We start from the raw sequence: 25,163 nt of genomic DNA, 5'->3' as shown, positions 1-25,163 counted from the left end.
TATATTCTATGTATTCTAATTTGATCTTTTTATTAATATTTGGTTTAATTTTCAATTTTATATGACTCTAATTATGGTATTTTATGTATTTTCAAGCATGGAAGGTGCTATATAAATAAAGTTTATTATTATCATTATTATTATTATTATTATTGTAAGTAAAGAAGGAAACACTTACGGGTGTGTTGTTATAGAAAAATAATCAACGACACAGTTGATTAGCACATCTCAAACTGTTTTACTGACTGTTACAAATTGCTAACACTAGAGATTCCTTCTGTAAATGTTAAATAAACGTATCCTTACAGAAAGCTTCACCCTATCAATAACATATATGATACTAAATGAATCTGATTATATCTATCACATCTAGAAGATCTTCAGAATAGCAAGTTTAGGCTGTGTGGGGGTTTTTTCCCCTCATTTTCTCTCTAATATGGTCACCAGTCAAAACCCCCTATCATATGACAACTACCAATCAGAGAAAGTGAAGCTAACACATGCTTACTTTGAGACACACAAAGCCAGCCAACCACATGTTTTCAATCTGCTGCTCATGCTGCATCACACACTCAGCAGCATAACACACTGAGGACAGAGCGATCAACTCTTTTCTGCATACATGAGCTCACAGATGCCCATGATTGGCTAGTGTTGGCATGGGAGAGAGAGAACGTGCCATCCCTTGGCTCGCAACCACGAATGGCTGTAGCATCATCGGGAGTTGGACCAATGACCTCCTGACGATACATCACCGCATTTCTGTAGCGCTGCTTGGGAGTTTGCAATTTTAATCTGTTAGAAGACTGGTCAAAGTAATTTTCAGAATAGCAAACTCCACCCTAGCTAGTTCCTATTCCACAGAAAAGTACCTAAAACAGGAACTAAAGATTCCTTGAACCAAGGCCCATTTTCAAGCTCATGTCTTTGAAAACAGTCACAAAAATAGAGGTGCGGTACCCTTTTATTATGACAAATGTACAAGATCGTATTTATATGAAAGCAATTACAATACAGTTAAAAAAAAAAAAATTAAAGTAGAACAGAGACAGAAGACATATCTAAAAGCTAAGGCCCGAACCATACTCCATGTGCACATCTGTCCAGGCCACAAACTACAACCAAACCAAAGACAGTTTATTGGCATTAATTTTCTTTTATCATGTAATCTTGCATTTAGGTAAAAACAAATAAGGGGGAAGGACAATTGTCTTTATTTCATATAGATAAAATTAAAATGTAGGACTTCTTCAGTATACAAATACCACTGAAGGAGCTCAGCAGTTACGGGGGTCGTATCTTACTCAGGCACAAACTGAGCTAACTGATTTAGCCGTGATGGCCTACGCGTCTCATGGTGCGCACAAAGAAAATGAAGACGAAAGACGAATGCGATTAGGGGATAAGCATGCCAAGCTTACACATTATTTTACAAGACATTTTACAAAGCTCTTTATCTCATAACCACCCTTTTTTTTTGTCTGAGCCCAGATGTTACAGCTCACATACTCACTGGATTCCCTCTAAGAACAGATTACATACGTAGAAAGTTCTAGCAAGCAGTGAAACAAACGATGAAGAATGCAGAAAAGGGGTGACGTGAGGATTTGGGTTAGGACAGACAAAAATGAGCTCAACCCAGGAATCCAGCTCAAAGAAGAAAAAAATAATAATCAGACAGAACGTACATGCTGTAATTCACTTTAGACACTTCAAAATTGTACAAAAGTTACACAACCTACTACAAAAAAAACTATAAACAGGTGCAATCATAAAGGACTGCTAAATATATATCATTCGGATGATTTAAAAATGCTTCTAACTATGTTACAGCAAAAACTACAGATATAGTACACGCAAGGGTAATGTCATATTTTACATTTCGCACGTTCTTTACTCTTTCCCACTGACTCCAACAGTACGCGTCCAAGTCTTTACCTGCCAAAGTTAGAATCCATTACTGATTCATTTTTCCAACATAATCTGTTCTGTGCTGAAAAAACAGGAAGGCTTTGATTGCAGGGTAGTCAACATAGTGTTAGACTTATTTTAATGCCACCGCAAAGGGAGTCTCGCCCCCCACAAACGTAGGCAAAAGATCATAACAGTAGCTTGGTGGACAGTGAAAATCTTCATACATTTTGTTAACAAGAAAAATATATTGCTCAGATATTGAAGGAAAAAATAGTAATAGTCTGTATATATAGAAAACAACATAATATGTTAATATATAGTGCAGGATAAGAGCAAAACGGAAACACGGAAAAAGAGGTGTCGAGAGGTGCTCTGATGGATCTTCTGACATTTAAAAAAAAAAAAAAAAACACCAGTGAAAAGATCCTTTTTTATTAAATACTTGTATTAAAATGGAGATGAAAATAACTTGCATGGAATCCACTGATAATACATAAACGACATAAAACACTTTCTTTAGAGGGATAAATCTAAACCACCCTTAAGAAAATGCATTAAAATAAAAAAGGAAAAAAAAGTGTTTGTTCTAAACAGTCCATGTTTTACACATATACATGATGATATGGATCACAATTGACACTTTTTCAATTTGGCATTCGATGCACTGACGAGCTGCCGTAGTGTTTGATCATTTAGATTCTATAAAAATTACGGGGAAAGAAACTGCCTATAAAATAGCATAATACACTACAAGACCAAATAATGGAGCATTTCTTTTAACAAAGTCCCACATCCAAATTCTTCCTCAGAAATGTTTGATTTTTTCATATTGTGAAAATTCACACTTGCTGCCCTCAGGAATCCATAGATGATTGAACTGCAATTAGTTAAATAACAATTTCAAAGAATAAATAGTATAACAAAACCAAGCTTAGGCTTTTAATCAGATACAATGTGTTCCATAAACAAAAGCAACCAGCTTCAAACCAAACATCATCTTTTTGACCAATGTGTTATGTTTTTCAAAAAAAAAAAAAGGGGGGGGGGGGGGGGCGCATATAGTACATGGATTTCTTAACAGTCAGAGATATGGTTTTAACAAAAGCTGGTAACCATGTCTAGACCTTGGCTCGGATGCATTTCTTGATGGCTCCTTTATGATTTATAACTCCTCTGATTTCCCAACCCCCCAAAAAATCCATAACAGTGTAGAACAATAACACGTGGGTACTTTCTGACAACAAAGAAATGAAAGAATATGTCAATGATACTGATTTTCTGAGAAGGAATGGCTACATTAGTGTAAAATAGAGGATTGAAAGATTCTATGTTTTCCAAAGGCTTGGTATATTATTCACAAAGGTTAAAAAAATAAAACTGTCTTAGGGAATCTTTGAATGATGGGCCCACTGACAACACCTTCGTTTGGTGAATTTATTTACAACCTGTGGTTAGGTGCTTCTATCTGCCTGCGACTGACACGAGGGCCAAGAGAATGACCTTCATGCAGTAGCTTAGATGAATTGACAGTAGCGAGCAAAATGGAGTCTCAAGACTCCGGTACCCTGCTCACTACATCTCCAGAATCATCACTGTTTCTTGCAGAACACTGAGCCTGGTGTAAGGAGTCCCAGGACCCCCGTGTGGAGCTTGGCAATGATACGAAAGCAAAAACGATAAGGGATATAACTGAGAAATGTAATGGGAGCTTGGCCACAAATGGAGAGACAAAATTACTCTGAAAAATGTTTAATAATAAAATGCCATGTCTTACAACTGTTCACTGTTGCAGACATAGTCTACAAGGTCTGTGACCCCCAAAAGGTCATCCTCGTCTTCATCCTGCGGCGCCATCTCCTGGGGAACCAGGCCATTCGCGCCGATGGGCACGGGCTGTGACGCGCTGCTGTTTTTCAGCCCTATTTGACTCATGAGAGCAGGGTTAGCCATGCCAGTGGCAGGACGTGAGATGAAACCCTCCAGAGTTTTCATGGGGCTCTGTCCGTTAGTAGGAGGAAGTTCCAGGTTATAGTCAAGAGGGCTGACCCCTTTCGCTACGGTGTCCTCGGCCTCCTTCTCTGTGCTCTTCTTCTCCTTCTCTTCCTCCTCCTCGTCGCTATCATCCGAATCAATTCGGTTCACCCGCTTGCGGACGGGCCGCTCCTCTTCCTCCGAATCATCCGAATCGCTGCTATTGTCGTCGTCCTCGGACTCCCTCCTGCGCTTCAATGACAGGCGCCTGCGCCGTTTGCGAGACTCCTCTTCCGACAGGACTACTCTCTGCTTTTTACTCTTTCCATCTTCCTCGTCAGAGTCCATGGAGTGGAAGCTCGCTGCAGAGTGTTGATAGGCAAAAAAAGCTTTAGTATTTTGACAGTAACCAAGGACAATTCCAAAGACACAAAGAGTGAGACTGACCATCGCTCTCGGAGCTGGATAAGCGCCTGCGCTTCTTGGCCTTGTCCCTGTTGGTGCTTCCCTGGGAGCCGTCCGAGTCGGACGCCTCGCAGTAGTTGACCTGTTTTTTCTGGCTCCGGTGGGAACGGCGTCTGCGCATGTCCAGGTCGCTGTCACTAAACTCACTGGAACCCTCAGTCACTGCGTGCGCGCACACACATACACACACACGAAAAATACACAAAGAAATCAAACAGAGCAGACTAGTGACATTTTGATTTTTAAAGCATCACATCTGAACCCTATTAGATTCTAAATGGACTTGATACTAATGTGTCTAAAATTTCGACATTCCACATTACAGCAGCATTTTAATCCACAGTTCTCCAGTCAAACAGGTCAAAGGACTTACATGGAAAGTTTCATAATATTTGCTGAGACATTCAAAGATATTCTTACCCATTTCTTCTTCCTCCTCCTCTTCATCAGTCTCCTCAAGCTCTTCATCATCAGAATATCCTCTGGGTCTGCGTCGTCTGCGGGGTCGCGTGCTCCACCGTTTAGTCGACTTCCGTCTGGACGAAAAGCCTGTAGTCGGTCCTCGGCCGTCACTGCCAAAGTCGCTGTCGTCCAAGGACTGCGCCTCTCCCTCACTGTCCACATCGTTATCAGACACCGCAAACTCCTCCTCCTCACTGCTGCAGAGTTCGATTTAGAAAACGAGCAATGTGAGGCTTGTAAAATAAGTAGCAACTGAAACACTTGAGTAACATTGCTTTGTGAGGTTTTAAAATGGTGATTTGAAATTCGAAGGCTGGCTTCTAAACAGCGCCAGCAGCTGTCTGTTGTACCTGTCGCTTAGGCGGAACTCTTCCTCGCTCTCCTCTTCATCCATGGTGCTGTCGCTGTCCAGGTCGTTGAGACGCCGCCGTTTTTTCCTCCGCTGTCCAGCATTCGTACGCTTGGGCCGCCCATTTTCTTTCCCTTCTTCCTGCAAAATGGTGGACATGTCCTTCCCTCGGTGGCCTGTGATGTTTGCCATGTCCTTACCGCGGCCTGCTCCTACAGGCAAACACAATGGCTCTTCATACAAACTAGCAAATATTTCCACTGACTTGAAATAATTAGCCATTAAAGCCTATAGTATCAAAGAGTATGAACTATAAAGAAGAGTTTGGTGACTTGTACCTCCTCCCTCAGCCTCTTTGATATCTTCTTCAATCGCCTCCTCGATAGCTTCATCAAACTCGTCAAACCTAGCACAAAAGGCATTTATTAAAAAATGCTTGAATAATGATTGCAAAAATAATTAAACTAGCACTGATCAGACAGATTATACCTGTAGCTTATATATTTTTTGGCCCTGGTTGATCTTCGGCCGCAGGACTTGTTTTTCTTGACCTCCTTCTTCTCTTTCACCACCTCTTCTTGTTTTTCTTCCTCTGCTTCAACCTGTTATTTAAACAACAACAACAAAAAAACACATATTGAATTATTGCAAGCCTTCATTAAAGAGATAATGCGCAGCTATCAAGAGATCATGCTTACAGTAGGCGTGATTATATTCTCAACACTGATCCCAACGTAGACCAGACGCTCTTTCCTGAAGGACACACCAAAATATATTCATGTAGGTTATTTTAGAAGAAAAATCACACACTCCTGATTAACAGAAGCCAACCATACAAAGCAAATGTGACTACATTTTAACTGTTTGATCTGTGAGCATTTCTCTTTTGTTTTCTCTCCATAACTAGATGCAAGATTTTACCTTCGCTCAGCGCGTTCCTTCTTTTTAAGTGCCACATCTAGATTCTGTAACTGTTCTTCCAGCTTGTCACAAAGCAGTTTCTGGGAGGAAAAAAGACCAGAATCATGGGTTATAGCTCTGAAAGGGTGGTCATGTGTCACTTATTCACTGTTTAGATAGACAGATAGAGGGAATAAACCTCCGACACGACTTACATGCTGGCAAGGTGGACAGAACCATTCACCATCAGGAATGATCATGAGAGGAGGCCGGAGACATGCTGTGTGATAACCGCTGTCACATGAGTCGCACAGGAGAATCTGAAAGGGTTAAACAATCAGTATGTGTTAACAAAAGCATTAATTTACTACCAAATCAGGCATATGGACAAATCTCGCTTAACGCACCAGCTCAGGATGGTTGGGCAGGCCACAGTGTTTGCAGGGGTCATCGTTTGGGGGGAGGTCATCTGAAGACGAGGTAGAAGTATCAGAGCTGTTCCTCTCTTTGTTGCGGTTCCGTCTTCTCTTTTTTTTCTCCACCTGGTAATCTTCATCACTGTCATCTTCCTCGGTCTCCTCTTCCTCACTTGAACTCTCGCCCTCCTCATCGTCGTCGTCATCTTCCTCTGAGCCTTTCTTTTTGCGTCGTGATCGGACCCTGGACCATCGTACCCGCCTTTGGCGTCTCCCCTGTTCGGAAATTTAAGGTTTCAAGATTTGTTTTTTTCAAAATCTTAACAATTTACACAAAAAATGGATAAAAGAGGTTTGATATTTCCAAGGTATGATAACCTAGTCCAAAAACATGACAGTTTCAGGGTATCATGGTATTCATGGGCCATTACAAGCACACAACCAGGTATGGAAAATTTAAGAAATAAAATTCACTTTTGTGAAAAATTTATTACGAAATCTTTACACAAAAGTCTCTTTGCACATCCTTGTATATATAACAAACCAAAAGGCAACAAAAACATCAAATTGTTACAATTATTTTTGAGAATGACATAAATTTTTTTTAAACTGATGGTATTTATCATGTTATCATTATAAGCTAAAAGACAAAGAAATGGAGAGAGAGAAAGAGAGAGAGGAAGAGAGAGAGAGCTTGCAAATAAAGGCATCTTGGGAATAAAAATCTGTGCAGCTCTGCTTAGCCACAAATAGATAGCGGTTTAGTGTTTAATGCTGGTCAGCAGCAGTATGTTCTTCTACGCATTTGATAGCCGTCGTGCATGATAAAAGTTACGATCATGCTAGGAATGACAATCTGACTCTACAGGGATGAGAACCACTCGAGTAAAAAACCTGATCAGGTTAATTAAAAAAAAAAAAAAAAAAAGTTGTAATTGTAAACTGCAGAAATGCATTTTAATCTGCATTTTGAAAAAGTCAGTGACGTTTAACATCCGATCATACACCTTAACAAAGCTAACAGACATATTTAGACAAACCTTTGGTTTAGCTTGACCTTCTTGATCAACCTTCTTCTCTTTTGGCTTTTTTTGTACTGCATTTTCTTCTCCCTCCTTTTCTTCATTTTCCTCCTTCTCCTTCTCGACCGAAGGCGTGACTTGTTTCTTCTCCACCTTCCGGTCTTGGATTTCTGCTAGCTTGGCTGTTGGTCTGCAAATCCTCGGCGAGCGCCTTAGACATCTCCCTTCGCTTGCCTCAGACTCCGAGTCACCCTTTCCCTCTTCTCGCTGCAGCTCTGCTCTCCGTCTGTGAGCCGGGACCTTGATTTTCAGACGGATTCCTTCTTGTGGTACTTCAGGTGCCACTTTACTCTCGTCTGCTTGTCCTTTACTCGTCTTTGTCTTCTCCTTTTCCTTTGCTTGATTCTGGTCTTCTGTCGATTCACCACTGAGACTTGCGTCCTTCTCGGAAGTACTTTTTTGTTCACCGTTTTCTTTCTGGTCCTCGCTGGATTCTTCTGTAGAAGCCTTGCTCGCCTCGACAGGATGCTCGTCCTGCAAGCCCTTCTCACTACGAGCTTCCTTTTGAGGTTCAGCGTCACAATCCGTTGACGTGGCATCAGAAGGATCTTTTTCAACCGCCACGTTCTGTTCTGTTCCCTCCTTATTATCTGTGGGTACTTCGTTATCCTTGGTGTCTGCTGAAGTAACTTCCATTGTCTTATCCTCGTGCACTACTTCCTCCATTTTGGATACCGCAGGAGAAGGAGGTTCCTCTGTCTTTTTCAGGCCATCCTGTTTCTCCTGATCTGCGGAGTCTTTTTGGGTAGCAACTGAATCAGTTCCTTCTGTATCAGGCATGTTGGTATTATTATCTGACGTGCTGTCATGAGATTCTTTGGCTGCAGATTCCGTATTAGTCTCTTCACATACAGTTGATTTTTCACAGTCTTCAGTCTTTTCATTTCCTTTTGGCGAGGATGGTTCTTCCTTCTCCTTTGATATATCTGAACCTTCAGGCGATTTCTTGTCTTCATTTAGAAGTTCAGATTCTTTGTTTTTATCCTCTTTAGGTGGCTCCTGTATCTCTGTCTGCTTTGTGGAACCTGATTCAAGTTTTTGATCACCTTCCAGTAAGGCACAGTCCTTTAGAGTTGTAGATGATGTTTCATCAACAGGACTTTTGGTTTCTTCAGACGTGCAAGGCTTGTCTGCTTTTTGGACAGCTAGTCCGCTCTGTTCGTGAGCAGTGCTTTGCTGTTTTGTAGGCTCTTGTGATGCAGACGTCTCAGTCTCCATGGGGGCCTCAGGTCCCATCTGTGTTTTGTCATCTTTTGCAGCATCTGCGTTCTCATTCGAGGCTGTATCGCTCTTTTTATCAGTCTGGCCGGACTCATGTTTGATTTCTTCCCGCTTGTGATCCATATCTGTCTCATTAGGACATGGACTCTCTTTTATGGTCTCTGGCTTCTTCTCATTCTCAGCTTGGTCTGTGGGTTTCGTCACACTAGACTGCTCAGGTGCTTCCTTGTCGAGAGGTTTTGAACAATCTTCCTCAACTTCCATCTTAGATGACTCTTCAGGATTTTCCGAATCTGCTTTCAACTGGATCACTTCAGATTCGGGTGACTTTTCAGTTGTTTGAGCTGCCTCTTCTAGCTTTGGTGATGTTTCTTGATCTCCCTTTGAAATGTCAGTTTCCTCCACTTCCATGGATTCCTCCGTGTTGGTTTGGCTCTTACCCATCGTTGCCTCCTCTTTCTTCTGCTTTTCTTCATGTCCCTCTTCTTGTTTTGTGTCAGAAAGCTGTATTTTTGTTTCCTCGACTTCAGCATCTGCTTGCTGATCTTTGGAAACGGTTTGCGGTTCCTTCTGCTTTATGTGCAAGTTGTCACTCGCCTGCCCGTCAGCCTCCACCGCTACAGCAGGTGAGACGCTCCCATTGAGATTCTCACTGCTCAATCCGTTTTCTTCGCTGGCGGTCCGCACTTCTTTTACAGCTGGGTTACGCACAATGATACTGCTTCCACCGCTTCCACAATTGGTGGTGTCAAAATCCTCACTTCGTTTCATCTCGCGCTTTTTCAGGGGGATCTTAGCTTGCTGGTCATTTTTCAAAGCTTTCTGTATCTCGTCTGATTTCTTCTTCACCTCCCCTGTGTGTTCTGAAGGCAGCGGGCCACCATTCTTTTCTGATGTTGACTCGGATGTGATGCTGATTGCTTCGTCTACTTCCATGGGCTCCTCTTTAACCGCTTTGCTAATGGTTCCATCGACTACAATGGGCTTTTCAGCTTTGACATCTTCTTTAGTGTCCTTGTCCGCTGTTAGTGCTTCTTTTCTCTCTGCAATTTCCTGCTTGACACTATCAATTTGCGCTAATGTGTCATCTTTTTCAATTTTGGGAGACTTCTCTTCATCTAGATCCTTATCTTTCTTGACCTCTCCTGAAAAACAAAAACATAATGGCCACCCATCCACATCAGCTGAAACTTTTCACCTCTATCATACCAATATAAAAGCAGCTGAATCATAAACATCAATACAGTACAATTAAATACTTTCTTTAAAAAAAAATGAACTAATTGAAAAGATAGCTTCATTAAACATACCATCATCCTCTTTCTTCTTGTTTTCTTCAGTCTCTGGGTTTGGGCTGGTACTAGAAGAACCTTCCTCTTGATCCTTTTTGACCAGCAGTGTGGGATCGATCTGGGTCTTCAGGAGTTCAAGGATCTGCGCCAAATCATTTCTGCTTCTGGAAAATGAATGATAGATTTTTAGCATATCGAGGTCATTTACAATCCTGCAACTATTTCCTTGGCACAAAAAATTTACAGCTTTCTGCTTTTTTGCATTTAAAGTATTTACCGAGACAAAAAACTGAGTCAGGTTTTAACCCATACTAATATGCCAGTATTACACATTTGGGACTACTAGTTTTTAGCAGAAATATAGAGTAATAGTACATGGTCCTGACCTTGTTCATTTCACAAGTCTTTTTTTTTTATTTTTTTTTTATTGATAATGTGGAAGAATATAACATACTATGTAGTATATGAAAAAACTGCATTCTAAGACCCAATCAACAAAGAGCTGATCAGCTGAGGAGGACATTTAACGTTTCCCTGCAGACGATTGTTTACGTTAATATAATACACATTTCAGTTCTATAATGTACAATATCTAAATAGACTGTGGACCTCACTAAAATCCTGATCCCGGTTACACCCCTGTAATAGTAGGACACCTCGACTCGACCAACTCACATAATTTTTGATCTATTAATGTAACTGTACATATATTAATAAAGATTCTCACAAGATTTAGTTATTAATATCCATGAATTCATTCAACCCCTTTGCTTCATCCCACTCTCACACATACCTAACAATACATTTCCAGGATGAGCCATCTAAATCATCCTGCTCCTCCACGTACACCCTCACGTTGTGGTCCTGGTCAAGCTGGAACCAATACATGAGGCCGTCTTTGTCTCTGCCGATGGGCTGGAGGCGCATTTTATCAGGGTCTTCTTCGTTGATGGCCGTCTTGAACTTGACATTGTCATCGAACTGGCATTCACACAAGTACTGAAGGAAAAAAACCAAAGGTTTAACACAATCACCACTGCCATTCAATACGGCAGTATTAATGAACGCATGCATAAATCAATGTTCATCACACCTTGAGAATTCCAGTCTTACACTCCACAGTCATCTCGCGATATCCCTTCTTCTCCAGTTCCCATGCCCAGGTGGTGTTAAACTCCTGGCAGATCTGTTAACGGCACAAAATTACTCGATTCGAAACTGCACGGCTAGCGTTCATCATCTAGGATCATGAGCAAAACGTACTTAAGTAAGACCTTTTTTAAAATAAAATGAAATAAAATAAATGTCACAGATTTTATATGCATGAAGTGTGTACTTTGAAATATGAGGAAAAAAACATGACCAGAAAAATATACAAAAGGAAATACATATAGTATAAATAAACAATAATTAGAGCAGTTTAGAAAAGTGAAGGTATGAAAACTAATTAATTATAAAGTGTTACACAAAAAATATTTTAGAAATATTTCATCATGCATACAAAAGTAAAGGTAAAAAGACTGTTAAGAATTAAGTGCTTTATGTATATAAAAATAATGTTTATAAAAATTTTAAATTGTGATTAAAACACACAGAATTAAACAGATATGATATAAATATTTACAAATTTCAAACATTTTATAAATATTTCAGAAATGACTATTAACATGTACGAAATTAAACAAACAGATATGATCTAAATAAATATTCTTTAATATAAAGCATAGAAAAGTGTTGTTAAGGAAAGAAATTAATATTAATATTGTATAAACTGAATAAAATGACAGCTAAAAAGATGTTACGAGATTTTCAGATTTTAAGACGTTAAGAGCAATCATCTAAAGAAATTATTTTTCTTCCTGAAAGACAGAAAGAAGTCAAAACGAGGTTTACCTTTACGAGATATTTCTCCCATCTGTCTGCAGAAACGGACTTGCCTATTTTCCGAAGCAGCTTCACATGGAGGTCTACCAGCAGCTTCGGAACTGGATTTGGAAAAGAGCAACAAAAAATAAATAAATAAAGGATCAAAGAAAAAACTCTATTAAAAATGAATTTTCTCAGGATTTTGTGTCGCACTTCTAAAAGCTCTGCCATGGCCGAGTCGATGAAACCAATCAATATTGGGTCAGTTGTGTTATTTTATTTAAATGAAAGCAGTTGAACAACCAGAGAACGGGACACAAGTCCTGTTATTTTGACAGCACAATAAAGCAGCAGAGCACCGTCCTCCCCAGGAAGTCTTTCTTTCTTTATTTCCTCCTTGTCTCTTTTAGATATACACACATACACACCTAGACTACGTGTATGGCACCTCTGTATATAATTAGGAAAGGGGATTTCCTTCTCTCTCTTCTCACTTTCTTTCCTTCTTTCTTTCTATCTTTCTCTCTCTCTCTTTTTTTTTTCTTTTACACATGTGGCATATACGCATCTCCCTTTCTCCATTTTTCTCTTTCTTTCTCACTCGTTTTTAGATGTATACATGTGGCAGATACACACCTCTCTTTCTCACTTTTTTCTTTCTTTCATTCTTTCTCTCTCACTCTTTTTTAGATGTATACATGTGGCATATACACATTCTCTCTCTCTCCCCCCTTTTTTCTCTCTCTCTCTTTCTTTCTTTCTGTCTCACTCTTTTTCAGATGTACACAGGTATCCCTCTCATTTTTTCTCTCGCTCTCTCTCTCTCACTCTTTTTCAGATGTACACATTGGGGACACAGGTATCCCTCTCACTTTTTCTCTCTCTCTCTCTCACTCTTTTTCAGATGTACACATTGGGGACACAGGTATCCCTCTCACTTTTTCTCTCTCTCTCTCACTCTTTTTCAGATGTACACATTGGGGACACAGGTATCCCTCTCATTTTTTCTCTCGCTCTCTCTCTCTCACTCTTTTTCAGATGTACACATTGGGGACACAGGTATCCCTCTCACTTTTTCTCTCTCTCTCTCACTCTTTTTCAGATGTACATATGAGGGACACAGGTATCCCTCTCACTTTTTCTCTCTCTCTCTCACTCTTTTTCAGATGTACATATGAGGGACACAGGTATCCCTCTCTCTCTCTCTCTCTCTCTCTCACTCTTTCTCAGATGTCCAGCTCTTCTGTCTTTCTCCTCTGTGCTATCAGGCTAGCTGTGCTGATGAGCTCGCGCGCTGTGGACACTGTTTACAGGGCAGTAAGGCAGCTAGTCAGTGCTTTACTCAGGATTTGTGTCGCACTTCTAAAACCTCAGCCACGACCGAGTCGATGAAACCAATCATTTTTGAGTCAGTTATGCTATTTTAATCAAAATCAAGTGGTTAAACAACCCGAGAAACGGACACGTTCCCGTTATTTTGACAGCACAATAACGCAGCGAAGCGCCGTCCTCCAGCAGGAAGTTTACAAGCTCTGCGCATGCGCGGTGCCGCTGGCGGACCACTCCACTGCCAAATTATTATTCAACTGAAAATAAACTGTGCACATTTCCATTTCTGCGACGAGCGCGGCTTTGTTTCCGACCCCAACTTCTTTCCCAGCCCGAAATAGCGCTACTGCTCACACGCCACGACTCCACTCATCACGTAAAGCCCGTCGTGCTTTGCGGTGTGTGTGAGGAGCAAGTGTGCGGTGAGCAGGGAGATAAAGCCAGGCAGCGACAAGCAGAAATCCTCCGCCGCACAAAGCGCCGCTGATGCGCCCAGAGACGACGCCTGAAGCCCCAACAAAGTTAACAACCGTCACAAAAACTGCCAGCGTGTGAACTTTCAGTCGCTCTCACACCGTCAGGAAGACACCAAGCGAGCATTTGATCGAGTCGAGACGTCCAAAAGCACACAATAACATCAAGAGCAAAGCACGAACCAGTCTGCACTCAAGCAATGGAGGTGTAAAAGCTTTCCCTCCCACATCGCAGCCTACAACCCACAGCAGTGCGGCTAACCTGCCGACGTTTCCTGCAGATAGCGCTCCAGCTGCGGGAACGTGAGCTCCGGCAGGTCCAGCAGCGCTCCATAACGCTCCAGAAACGAGCAGATCACGGCGAAGCTTGGGCACAACCCGGGGGAAGAAGCCGCCGCTGCCGCCGAGGCAGCCATTTTTACGATGGATGGGTTGGAGACTGTACGCTGGAGGACCAATGACTCCCCACAATGCAGCGCGCTCGACGAGGCCAGTGGCTCAGAGCTGGTGGGTTTTTTTCCCACTCGCATACAGACAAATCCCGCCTCCTCCACTGGGCTGAACCACAGCACACACACACACACACACACACACACACACACACACACACACACACGGAGTGTACAATTAACGGACAAAAATCAACACAGCACAGCAAATTACAGTACTACAGAAGAAGGTTCTGGCAACATACTTAGGATTATTAAAACTAAAACAAGTCTTTCTTTCTTTTACACATATTGTACCCAAGTATACAATTCTTCTTTCTTTCTTTCTTTCTTACTTGTACATACATGGTACCTACATATACAGTTCTCTCTCTCTCTCTCTCTCTCTCTCTCTCTCTCTCTTACTTGTACATATATGGCACCTATATATACAATTATTTTTTTCTTTGTTTCTTTCTTTCTTTCTTTCTTTCCATATATGGCACTATACATGTACACTATACTATATATGACAAATATTACAATATATTATATTGCATGTTGTATCTATAACAAGTCTAATAGTATAATAATTATTATTATTATTATTATTATTTGTTTTTTTAAAGAGAACATGTGGCTTATTCGCACTAACTTTCAATTTGTAAATTTAATTTTATCTAAAAGTAAAAGAAGATTAATCAATTTCCTATAAACTTATCACAGCCCCTTCAATTAGACAGTTATATTATTTGCAAATGTATAACATTTATTTAATGTTTGAAAAAGGATGTAAACTCAATAAAAAAAAATAAGGACAGATCTGGCTTTTCTTTTTTATTATTTCCTATATAACATTTAAAACATAATTATTATTTTTAGAGAAACATTATTATTATTATTATTATTATTATTTCCTTGAATAGCTTGTTCTTGTGAGCTGTCTGCTGATTGGAAAGATGGCAAGTCAATCATGAGTTTGATGACACCCTTCTAACCAATCAGAGAGCAGATAGAGAAAGAGGCGGGGTTTTCTGAATAGAGGTGGGGAAAAAAATAATAAGGCGGCCCAGAGGTCTTTGCGACAGACTCATGTAAACAAACGAGTAGCAATATAAATAAGAAATGAGCCCGAGCACGGTTAACGAGCACGAGGAAGATCACTTCCTGCCCGGTGAGAAAGAAAAAGGGAACTACAGAGAAAGATTTCGCAAAAACAATGCGTACTTTCTTAATCCTGTGCACTGGCTCCGGAAATGGTTGCAGAGGGATTATAATTAATGAGTGAAGAGTAAACAAATTCTTTGAAATTCATTTACATACTCACATGTTGCATATTCACTGGGTGTCTAATGTAATAATAGTGATATTTAATAGGATGTTCTGATAATGAATATCTTTATGGCCATTGGCTTTTATTAATTAAAAAACTTCTACACGTGGTTTATATGCAAATTATGAAAAGGGGGCGGGGCTCATGACACGTCACATCGCGGGAAAGTGTTTGAACTGGAACTGCTTTGACATCTAGGCATGAGGTTGGTTTTTTTTTTTTTTTGGCTTAAAGGAAAAGTCCACTCTGTACCACATTAAATATGTTTAAACTGAACTATTTGTGTATATGTGGTGTGTTCAGTGATTGTGGTGCTCAGGTTTGGCTGGTGCTGTATTTTTATTATTCCTGGGGGAAGTCAGCAGCTTTATGACGTCACGGGGTGACACTGACTACGTTTACATGCACATCAATATTCCGATTAAGGTCTATATTCGGGTTGGAGCCATATTCCGAATACCATGTTTATCTGCGTACAGGCATCGGAATATTCCTGTATACATGGTTGATGTAAGTAGGCCTGAGCCGCCATTCCTGAATACCTAGCCTACAGCTAAGCATCTGTTAGCACCCACAATTCCTTGCGGACTGAGCAAGCGCGTATATCTCCTTTCAGTGGGTTTTTGGAATAAGGTGTTTACATGCAACAAAATTCCAGTTAAACTAGGCATACTCCAGGGGTGGGATTCTGGGAATTTGGGGAATTTGGGGAATCAGAATATCGTCTTAATCTGAATCGGGCAATCGGATTGCGGTGTTTACGTGCATGACTCAAAACTGATCAGAATATCCAATTAATATCAGAATGCTCGCTCAGTTACAGATACATTTAATAGGAGGAAAATGTTTTCATCAAAATAAATGATAATCCCCAGGATTCGCTCTTATCTCCTAAAAACATTTGAGCAAGAACTTCTTTTTTTCACTCACCATGTTCCAGTGATAGAAGTAGTGGAGACACTGATGCAAACGCTGGATTCAGAGTTGCAGTTATATGACACAGTTGTGCTGATTTACAGCTGAGACTCACCTCATCTAGTTAGCGAGCTATGGCATTGATGGCGGTATTAGCATGAATGTTGAAGCTGTGTAACCTGATTTGTTTTAATGTCATCCAGTCCATATACATGTGTGCTGTGGGAGGAAATATCATGTCTCCAGATATTTATGGTGCAATATATATAAGAAGTGCAAATGTGTGTGATACTACAAGAAGTTCTGTCTTCGGCGATCCAGTGACTGGATCTCAGGATCCAGTGACATGAAAAGGCCTTTTTTTGGTCCAAAAAACCTGGCATTATGCACTGCAGTCCTGATAGATAGATAGACTAATTTCAGCTATGCAAAAACAGTCATTGTGACAAATATGCATGTAATTAAAAGAAAAAGGAATATTGTATTCCTCAGCTCTTCAGCAGGGGGCAGTGTACATTAGGCTAATGCCTCCTTTACACTCATCCCAGTATATCAGCAACATTGTTTACAATACTCTGTGCACTGCTTTATCATCATAAAGATGCTCACATACCAGCAACATGTTTTATATAAGTGAATATGTTTCTGTTTTTTATCAGAACAACCTGTATTTGAGGCTGTGTCTGTCCTTACTGAGGCAAGCAGAAGTAAGAAGTCGATACAAGACGTGACCTGAGCTCTGTGGGAAGTGTGATATGGAGATGTTTCAGATATTTCTGTTGTAAAGCTGCTTTGTGACAATGGCCAATGTTTAAACTGGTATACAAATAAAACTGAATTGAAATTGAATTGAAGAGAGTGCTTTGTCTTATGATGGTATGTAAAGTGGCCAGTTTGTACCCTGTGATCTGAGATCATGCTAATGGATCTGTGGGTGAAACACACAGTGATGATGAGCTTCTCGGCTCATAGAACAATTAAAAGGGGGGAAATATGTGGAGGAATTTTCAGTCATTCATTCATTCATCTTCAGTAATCACAATCCCCGAAATACTGGACATGAGGTGGGAAAAATAGCAGTGAGGACACCGTCCACTAATTTTGGGAGGTTTTTGTTGTTTTTTTTTTTTTACATCTCCAATTGTCAAATTCAGTCAAAGTCAGTATAACAGAATGTAGCTTATTATGTGAAAAAACTGCATTCCAAGACTACTAAATGTGTGTGTTTATGTCAGAAAATATCCCAGCTCTTTCTTTCTTTCCTTTTTTTTGTCTGTCCGTCTGCCACGTATTCGTAACATCGCTAGCTAAATCCCCTTGCTACCTTGTAACCTTAGTTACCGAGTTAGCTGCAACCTCCTTAGTTGGCTATCAATCAACATCTGATGTTAATTCAGTATTAAGTTGTTGTATTGTGTCACTTTAACTCTTTAATAACATACTACGAGCATGATACAGTTCATTATTAACTTTGTCATCATGTAATTCAGAACTTATGAACAAATATAAGGATAACATAACAGATTAGTAATTGGCGCAATACACATTCTGTATTGTGATATATTAACTATGAACCCATCAGTGGTTCTTGTAACAGTCCTGGGATTTGAACTTGTAATCTTCCGGCCACGCATTTTATGCCTGTTGTTGTTGCAAGTAAAGCCTGGGACCTTAGAAAAAAGCTGCAACAGCAACATTGGCTTTTCCTGCTGAGTCACAGCATGGCCTGATAGTGATGTTCACATAGAGTATAGATACCAGAGTGTCTTATTCTAGTGTTACCAGTGATATCAGAATGTGTTGATTTTATATGGAAAGTTTGATAACCCACTTTACTATAAGTTTCACAAATAAGCAACTTATTAATTCTTAACTAATGCTTTCATCATGATGAATTAATACATGCACTAGTGCTTAGTGCATCAGGAACTAATGAAGTGTATATGTTACCAGCCTCTGAGTCATATATGAATAGCTGTTAATAATCAAAATAGTTAAGTAGTTAAGTATACTTTAGGATATTTAAGTAAATTGGGTCAATTTGCAATGCGAAGCCAACACCACTAACAAGTTGCTTTGAGATCACATGACACAAATTTGTGATCACAAACCACTTTTTTGGGTGTGATGTTATAAAAGTAGGTATGGTGTTGATTTCGCAGGAGCTTGATTTATTCAAACACACAGTAGGAACTGTAGCACATGCTAATAAAAGTAGTTAAGGCCTAACTGTATGTTTCATACCACAGGTGAACAATGTAACAATATGTATATTTCATTTTTATTTATAATATATCCTGTGCTAGGGTTTAGATTAGTATTAGGGGTGCTGGAAATGAAATATTCAAATAGGTCATGCCTCCAGACAACACCTCCTGAAAAGATGACTCAGGGCACTTGCTTCCTCTCCACCTTCAGACCTCTTTGCCCTGCGTTCAGTGTTTACCCCTCAGTCACATCCTAAACTGGGTCACAGATATCTCCAGGCCATGGTGAAAACTTTCTCTTACGTTCTTTCTCCTCTCTCCATACATTACATTTTTTTGGTATCTCAGTAAGAAATACAGGCATAACAACAGTGAGGAAGCATACAGACTAGGGTATAGGTGAGAACTAAATGTCTCTGAAAAATCATGTCATTGCTGTATATTCTAAGCACTCTGTTAGCTGCTCATGCTAAACCAAACACGACCTGGAATGTATGTGTAAGGAGTACATTCAGTTCTCCTCAAAGGAATGCTGCCTATGCATTTATTTCTGTTGCAGCAACCTATACACATGTTAACGCATTTGTACTTGCAAATCTCTTCGACTGTTGATATTGATACTTGCATGTCTTATAAATGCCTATTTGTCTTATGTATTCTGCACATTTTTGAATAAATGTAAAATCTCAGGTTTATATGATAATTCATTCCAGTCATAAATGGGTCATTGTGTGAGCAGGTCAATATCAAGCTACACATGAAATTCTTTGGTGGTTATCACTTGGTCTGAGATTAGAACCATGGCACTGAAGGAAAACTACACATTTGGCTTGGCGCTCAAGAGCAGGATACAGTTTCATGCTGAAAGTTCACATATGCACTTTCAGGAGCTCCAGATATAAAAAAAAAATGTTCCCTGACCTTTACTCTATTTGTGTTCCCCAAACTACTTTTTCATGTGTTTGTGTCTGTCTTTTCCCCCACACTCTCCTTTCTTTCTTATATGTGAAACTACACACATATACAGTTTTGAAATTTTTGCATTTCAACCATGAAAACCTCTCTATTCCTGCATTTCCACAATCTTCTTTAGTGTGGAAAAGAAGACACACACACACACACACATGCAGACATAGAAATACACAAGTTTTCCATAAATTTGGTCTATTCTGCATGCTTCCATACTTCCATACAGTCAGCTCCCTCTGTTGCATGTATATCTACAATTTCTTTCATAGGAACCTGCAAAATATAACTTCATAACATTCTCTCAGCTGCAAATTGGGGAAGGTACATAAGATATAATTAGCTCTGTGTCACAGTGTATGGGATCTCATCACAATCAGTCAATATGACAGAAAGAGTCTCTGATAATAGACATTTAGAAATCATTTTAGAAGCCTGTGAAGCAAATGTAGAGTTCCTCTTTTGGAAGACGAAGAACCTTCTGAACATGAGGACGATGTCTCGATCAATTCAGTTTCTGGTAGTGAATTTGAAGATGGGATGACATTGACCATCAAATCTTCCCAGCACCAGCTCATCAGCACTCTACTAGAGAAGAAAGTATGATCTAAAAATGTCTAAAAATGGTGAAATCGAATGGACTCCTCATCCTAGGAATGAGGTGCCAAGAATGTGGTTATGATGAAACCGGGACCAACATGAATAGATAATACACAAGCGTAGGACATTAAAGTCTTCTATAGTGAGGACACAGTACACAAGCGCATGGTGTATGTAAGGTGTACAATAAAAATCTTATGTGGTGTGCAAAAAAGTACGTATTCTACCGGGTTCATTTATCATTCACATAAAATGTTTTGTATAACTGACCATTTTGAAGTTGTTCTGACAAATGAATAAATTTCAGGAATGATGAAAACCTTGTTTTGTCTGTATTTGTTCAATTTGTACCATCACTACCTTCATTCAGAGGGTTTACAAGAAACAAATTAACAGGTTTATTGAGATTTTTTTTTAAAGGTAAATATGAAAATATTAACCACATAGTGTGTTTGTATTGTTCTTAAATGAGTTGAATAAATATTTGTTAAGTATTTCGACATAACTTGATAAAACTGTATTGTTTTACAGGACAAATATTGTAGCAGGTCTATCAGACCACACCAGAGTTAATCCCAAATAGGATTGGCATAAACCAAACCACTACGCCTCCAAATACTGGAAAAGCCCAGAGCTAGAAATACCAGCATTGTCAGTTTGGTGTGTAAATCCTGGCTTTGACAGTTCCTTACCCTCAGCTACATCACTAATGTACACGGAACTGTTTTTTCTCAGTTATTATTTTAGTTTGTACCTGCCCACAAACATTTCTAACAAATTTAGTTTCTAAAAATATAAACAAACTACTAGCTTAATGTAAACCACCATGACCCTGACCTGGCAGTTACTCAAGTTCAAGTTCAAGTTCAAGTGGAGTTTATTGTCATTTCAGCCATATACAAGTACATAGTGAAACGAAACAACGTTTCTCCAGGACCAAGGTGCTACATAAGACGACACAGAACTACAAGGGACTACATAATTTATACATAAAGTGCACAAGTGCAAACATGTGTAGACAGCACAAGACAGTACAAGACATTACTAAGGATGAAGGAAGGAATCGTTTGTTCATGTTAATCTTTCAAGCTTCATATCTAAGCTTCAGCTTCAACTTTCTTGCTAATACCATCATCACTGCCATCACATTCCCCATCACGTAGACTGCTAACACGCTAAGCTGAGTCTTTGCTGTAACTCAGAGCAACTGTATCGTATAGCTGCGATGAGTCCAGCTAACATCCAGAATAACATCTCCACTACTTCTACACTGGAGTTCTCATTAATCGAATAATGGAAAATGGTGAGTAATAAAAGACATCCATTCTTGTTTGTTTTAGGAGCTAATAGTGAAACTTGACTGTTTTATCCGGGCTTGGGACTGGCACTGGGAGTGCATCTTCTTGTGCAGTCCCAGTGGCTGGGGTTGGTTCCCTCACCGGGAATCGAACCCAGGCTGTGGTGGGCTGTGAGAGCGCCAAGGCCTAACTACTAGTCCTCCAGAGACCCCGCAAATGTTTCAGTATAAACATATTTAATGTGTTTTATGGTGGACTTTTCCTTTAACCACCGAGCTAGTATTGCCCATGTTCTGTATGTTTTATAGTGTTAATATTTTGACATGATTTATACACAGTTTGTTATTAGACACACGGATGGTGATATAATGGACATTCAGTCTCGGTGGTAAATGTGTTTCTTAATTAAGACAGTTTTGTGTGGCGTATAATATAATACAGTATCTTGGGCTTAATTTTCCAGCTCCTGTGTACACCGAGTTAAACTTTTCCATGATGATTGTCACTAATTGCACATAAGCTGCCTCAAATAGGACTCATTATCCTGCTTAGAAACGTCTTTGTTGAAAGTACAGTATGCCTGGCCAGACAAAAAGAAATAGAAAAACATGAGTTATCATCATGCTAGACTTGTTCTTTCATGCCTTATTGAACTTTGCTCTTGGTTGCGATGCTATCTTCAAGGTAGATTGTGCCAGATTTTGTCTAGAGATGGTCACTCATAAATAATGGTGTTCTGCAAGGTTCACCTGTTGGTCCACTTTTGTTCTCTATGTGTATAGTAAATCACTGGGCACTGTGATTGGTGCCTGCCTCTCATGTCTCATTCTTATGTCTTCCTACCACCTTTTGTGCCTTCGTCTAATCTTCTCAATTACCAGGAGGAGCTTTTTTTTGTTCAGTATAACCCAAGTCACTTTTTGTTGAAGGAATCTTTGGGTGTACTGGTTGTACAGGTTTCATAGTGAGTGTTACTATCGTCTTAGGCACAGGGTTAGCAGATTTTGCTTTATGCAAAGTAAATGGGACTTTCTCAATGCTAGACACACTTTTCTGCAGGATTGCACTGATACGTTTTAATAAGAACAACTGAAGCGTATTTATTCAAAGTCCACCAATGGCACGTTTATCTTAGAGATCTGTCACAAAAAACGGGCCTGAGAGAGCAGGTGAGCAACAAAAGGACAACGAAAATCTGGGTCATGTTAACCGGCAGGAGAATGGTCCTGTCCCAGTGTCTATACATGTGACACCACTTGTGAATGAAAAGAAGTGGCCTAGGAAACTCTCCAGAGAGACTGAAATACGACCAGACACAGCACTGTATTCTTCTCTCTCCGAAGTCACACGGATGGAAATTAGGAAGACTGAATTTTGCTTAAAAATCATACAAATATCTACTAATTAGTACATTAGCCGAACTGCATGAAAACTCTACATTGCATGCTTTATATAGAATGTGAAGACATCAATTCACAAGCAAAGGTATGACTATTATAGCTGTTTTATAAAAAATGTAAAGCATGGTTCTGGTTTTGTTTCAACCTTTTAAACTAATGTTTATCACAGTCACACATAATAACTTTTAGATCTATTTTTGCAACTCATTTCATAAGACAAGACACAAACTTAAAACTTTTCCATATAGAGAATAGACCTTTCACCTATATGTATTCACAGGCATAGTACTCTTTAGGAGAATAATTTATTTGATCTTGTAAGAGCGGCAGTGCCAGCTGTTGTCTAAGGCAGGCGGGGAGGGACGCGTCTGCGTCACACAAACATACCTGGATCCAGTTTCAGTCTGACAGTGAAGGGAGGGGACTACTGGATCAAGAAAATGAGGTTGTTTACCTCTTTGGGGATCTGAAAGGTCACGGAATGTACTGAGGAAACTGGTTTAAACTGGCTGCAACAACCTTATGTGATCTGTTCCTGGAGCTTATTTGGAGCTGATGTGTTGTTATACTGATTCAGGCCAAGAAGCAATATATGTTGTTGTTTCAATTTTAGTGGTAATCTTAAGGAGGTCGTTCAGTTTGAGAAGAAAACAACTGAATCCTTCTTAATGACCTGCAAATGCATTCCCTTTATTTTGGTGGATGAATCCTTTTTCACATACACATCCCTTAGATGTGCATTATTTTCAGATTTAGGTCAGTTACATGATTTGAGGATGTATGAAGAACTGTGTTATGAGTTGTAATCCATCAAACCAGATTAAAAAACTACTCAGAAGTACTCAGATAAAAAAGTACTCAGACAGTTCCTCATAAGTAATTTATTACATGTCAATGCTTTTTGTACATACATGTGTTTGTAGTGCTTTAACCTTAAAGTTATTTTTATTTTAGGAAAATATACACCTCTGAAATACTTCATTCATATCCTGACTATTTTCCTTTTTCAGTGAAGCATGCTTCTGGTATATGTGTCTTTACAAACCCCGAATTAAGTCAAAAAAATGTTTTTGTGTAAGACTTCAGTGAATATTTTAAAATAATTTATGCATGAAAGGGTTAAGGCAGAACATTGTATAAACTCTCAATTCCTTAAGGGTGTACTTTTGTTCAGTACATTCTTTCACAGGCAGTAGCAGGAATTTCAAGGAAATCAGCATCTCTTTCTTGAAGCAAGTGTTTTGAGCACAACTAGCTTCCTGGTGCGAGGACAAAACCATTCCATGTGTCAGCAGGGCACCAGGGGAAAGACTGACATAGACCTTGATCTTAAACATGGCCTGACATTACCCTCCCCATCCCGCCATTTCCCCTTTCCCAGTCTGTGAGTGACGTAGGGATCATGAAACAGATCCAACCAGACTGCAGATGCCGTACATGCACATGCGTTGTGTTTCTCAGACTGGGGAGTTACTCAAGATTATATGTTAAGATTTTGTGCTTAACTTAAGCCAAGCAAAGCAATGTTGACATGTATATAACAACAGAGTCATAATACAGAGGTTTGCATGATATAAACCGGTTTTGTCAGCCAAAACTAAGAGGCAGACAAAGTTCCTTTAGTAAAACACGCAATGTTTTCTCATATGTAGGCTTTTAGAGCAAGGGCTATCAGTGGAACATATGCAAAACACCTTACCACCTTCATTATGTACATCACCATCCTTGGTTCTCATTTCCATACACACCAAAACCAGCTGAAGATAAAGGTTGGGTTGCTATTTAAGCAAATGTGTCAAGCCCACTTCTTGCTTAGATACCAAAATGTGCATGAGGCAATTAGAGCAGTGTGTGTTAAGTGCAAAATTCAGCCCCTGGCTTGCTTCCAGATGTGTTTTCATAAATAATGAAACAGTGACGCAGCTTTCCTACACCATAAATGTTTATCAAAATCTATTATTCACCTGAAGTACAAATTCAGAATCAGAGTAATTACTTTAACCGGTCATTTCAATGCAAATATCAAGTGTTATATTCAGTGTCAGTAATATTTACTTGGATGTGAACAATGAATAAACTGATTTAACCATCTCATCTAATTTAAGACATAAATTAAATATCATATGAAAATAATCCAAAGAACAAAAACTAATATTGTTATCTAGTCTAAGTGCAAGGGTTGACTAATTCGTTTCTTGCATACAGAACTAGTAAACAGCCAGGATTACACTGAAACGTCTGTTGTAAACAGTTGAGTTAAACTTAGATAATGCATG

The 25,163-nt window shown here is 39.5% G+C and overlaps 1 protein-coding gene across 1 annotated transcript; it reads right to left on the bottom strand.

Annotated features, from left to right (window-relative positions):
- Positions 1-946: 946 nt before the first annotated feature.
- Positions 947-14,227, bottom strand: rsf1b.1 (remodeling and spacing factor 1b, tandem duplicate 1). The gene is made up of 16 exons (XM_026943806.3): positions 14,003-14,227; positions 11,966-12,057; positions 11,166-11,258; positions 10,866-11,071; positions 10,091-10,236; positions 7,518-9,925; positions 6,469-6,753; positions 6,277-6,381; positions 6,083-6,162; positions 5,860-5,914; positions 5,651-5,763; positions 5,500-5,567; positions 5,163-5,373; positions 4,771-5,009; positions 4,333-4,512; positions 947-4,247 (listed from the first exon to the last, which is right to left on the bottom strand). The coding sequence occupies exons 1-16, from the start codon at positions 14,154-14,156 to the stop codon at positions 3,685-3,687; spliced, it is 4,998 nt and encodes a 1,665-aa protein (XP_026799607.3). The 5' UTR covers positions 14,157-14,227; the 3' UTR covers positions 947-3,684.
- Between the last annotated feature and the right edge of the window lie 10,936 nt (positions 14,228-25,163).

This window comes from Pangasianodon hypophthalmus, chromosome 17, assembly GCF_027358585.1.
Source record: "Pangasianodon hypophthalmus isolate fPanHyp1 chromosome 17, fPanHyp1.pri, whole genome shotgun sequence".
NCBI classification, from domain to species: domain Eukaryota; kingdom Metazoa; phylum Chordata; class Actinopteri; order Siluriformes; family Pangasiidae; genus Pangasianodon; species Pangasianodon hypophthalmus.
The sequence above is the reverse complement of the archived record's forward strand: the minus strand, read 5'-3'. Positions and strand labels throughout refer to the sequence as shown.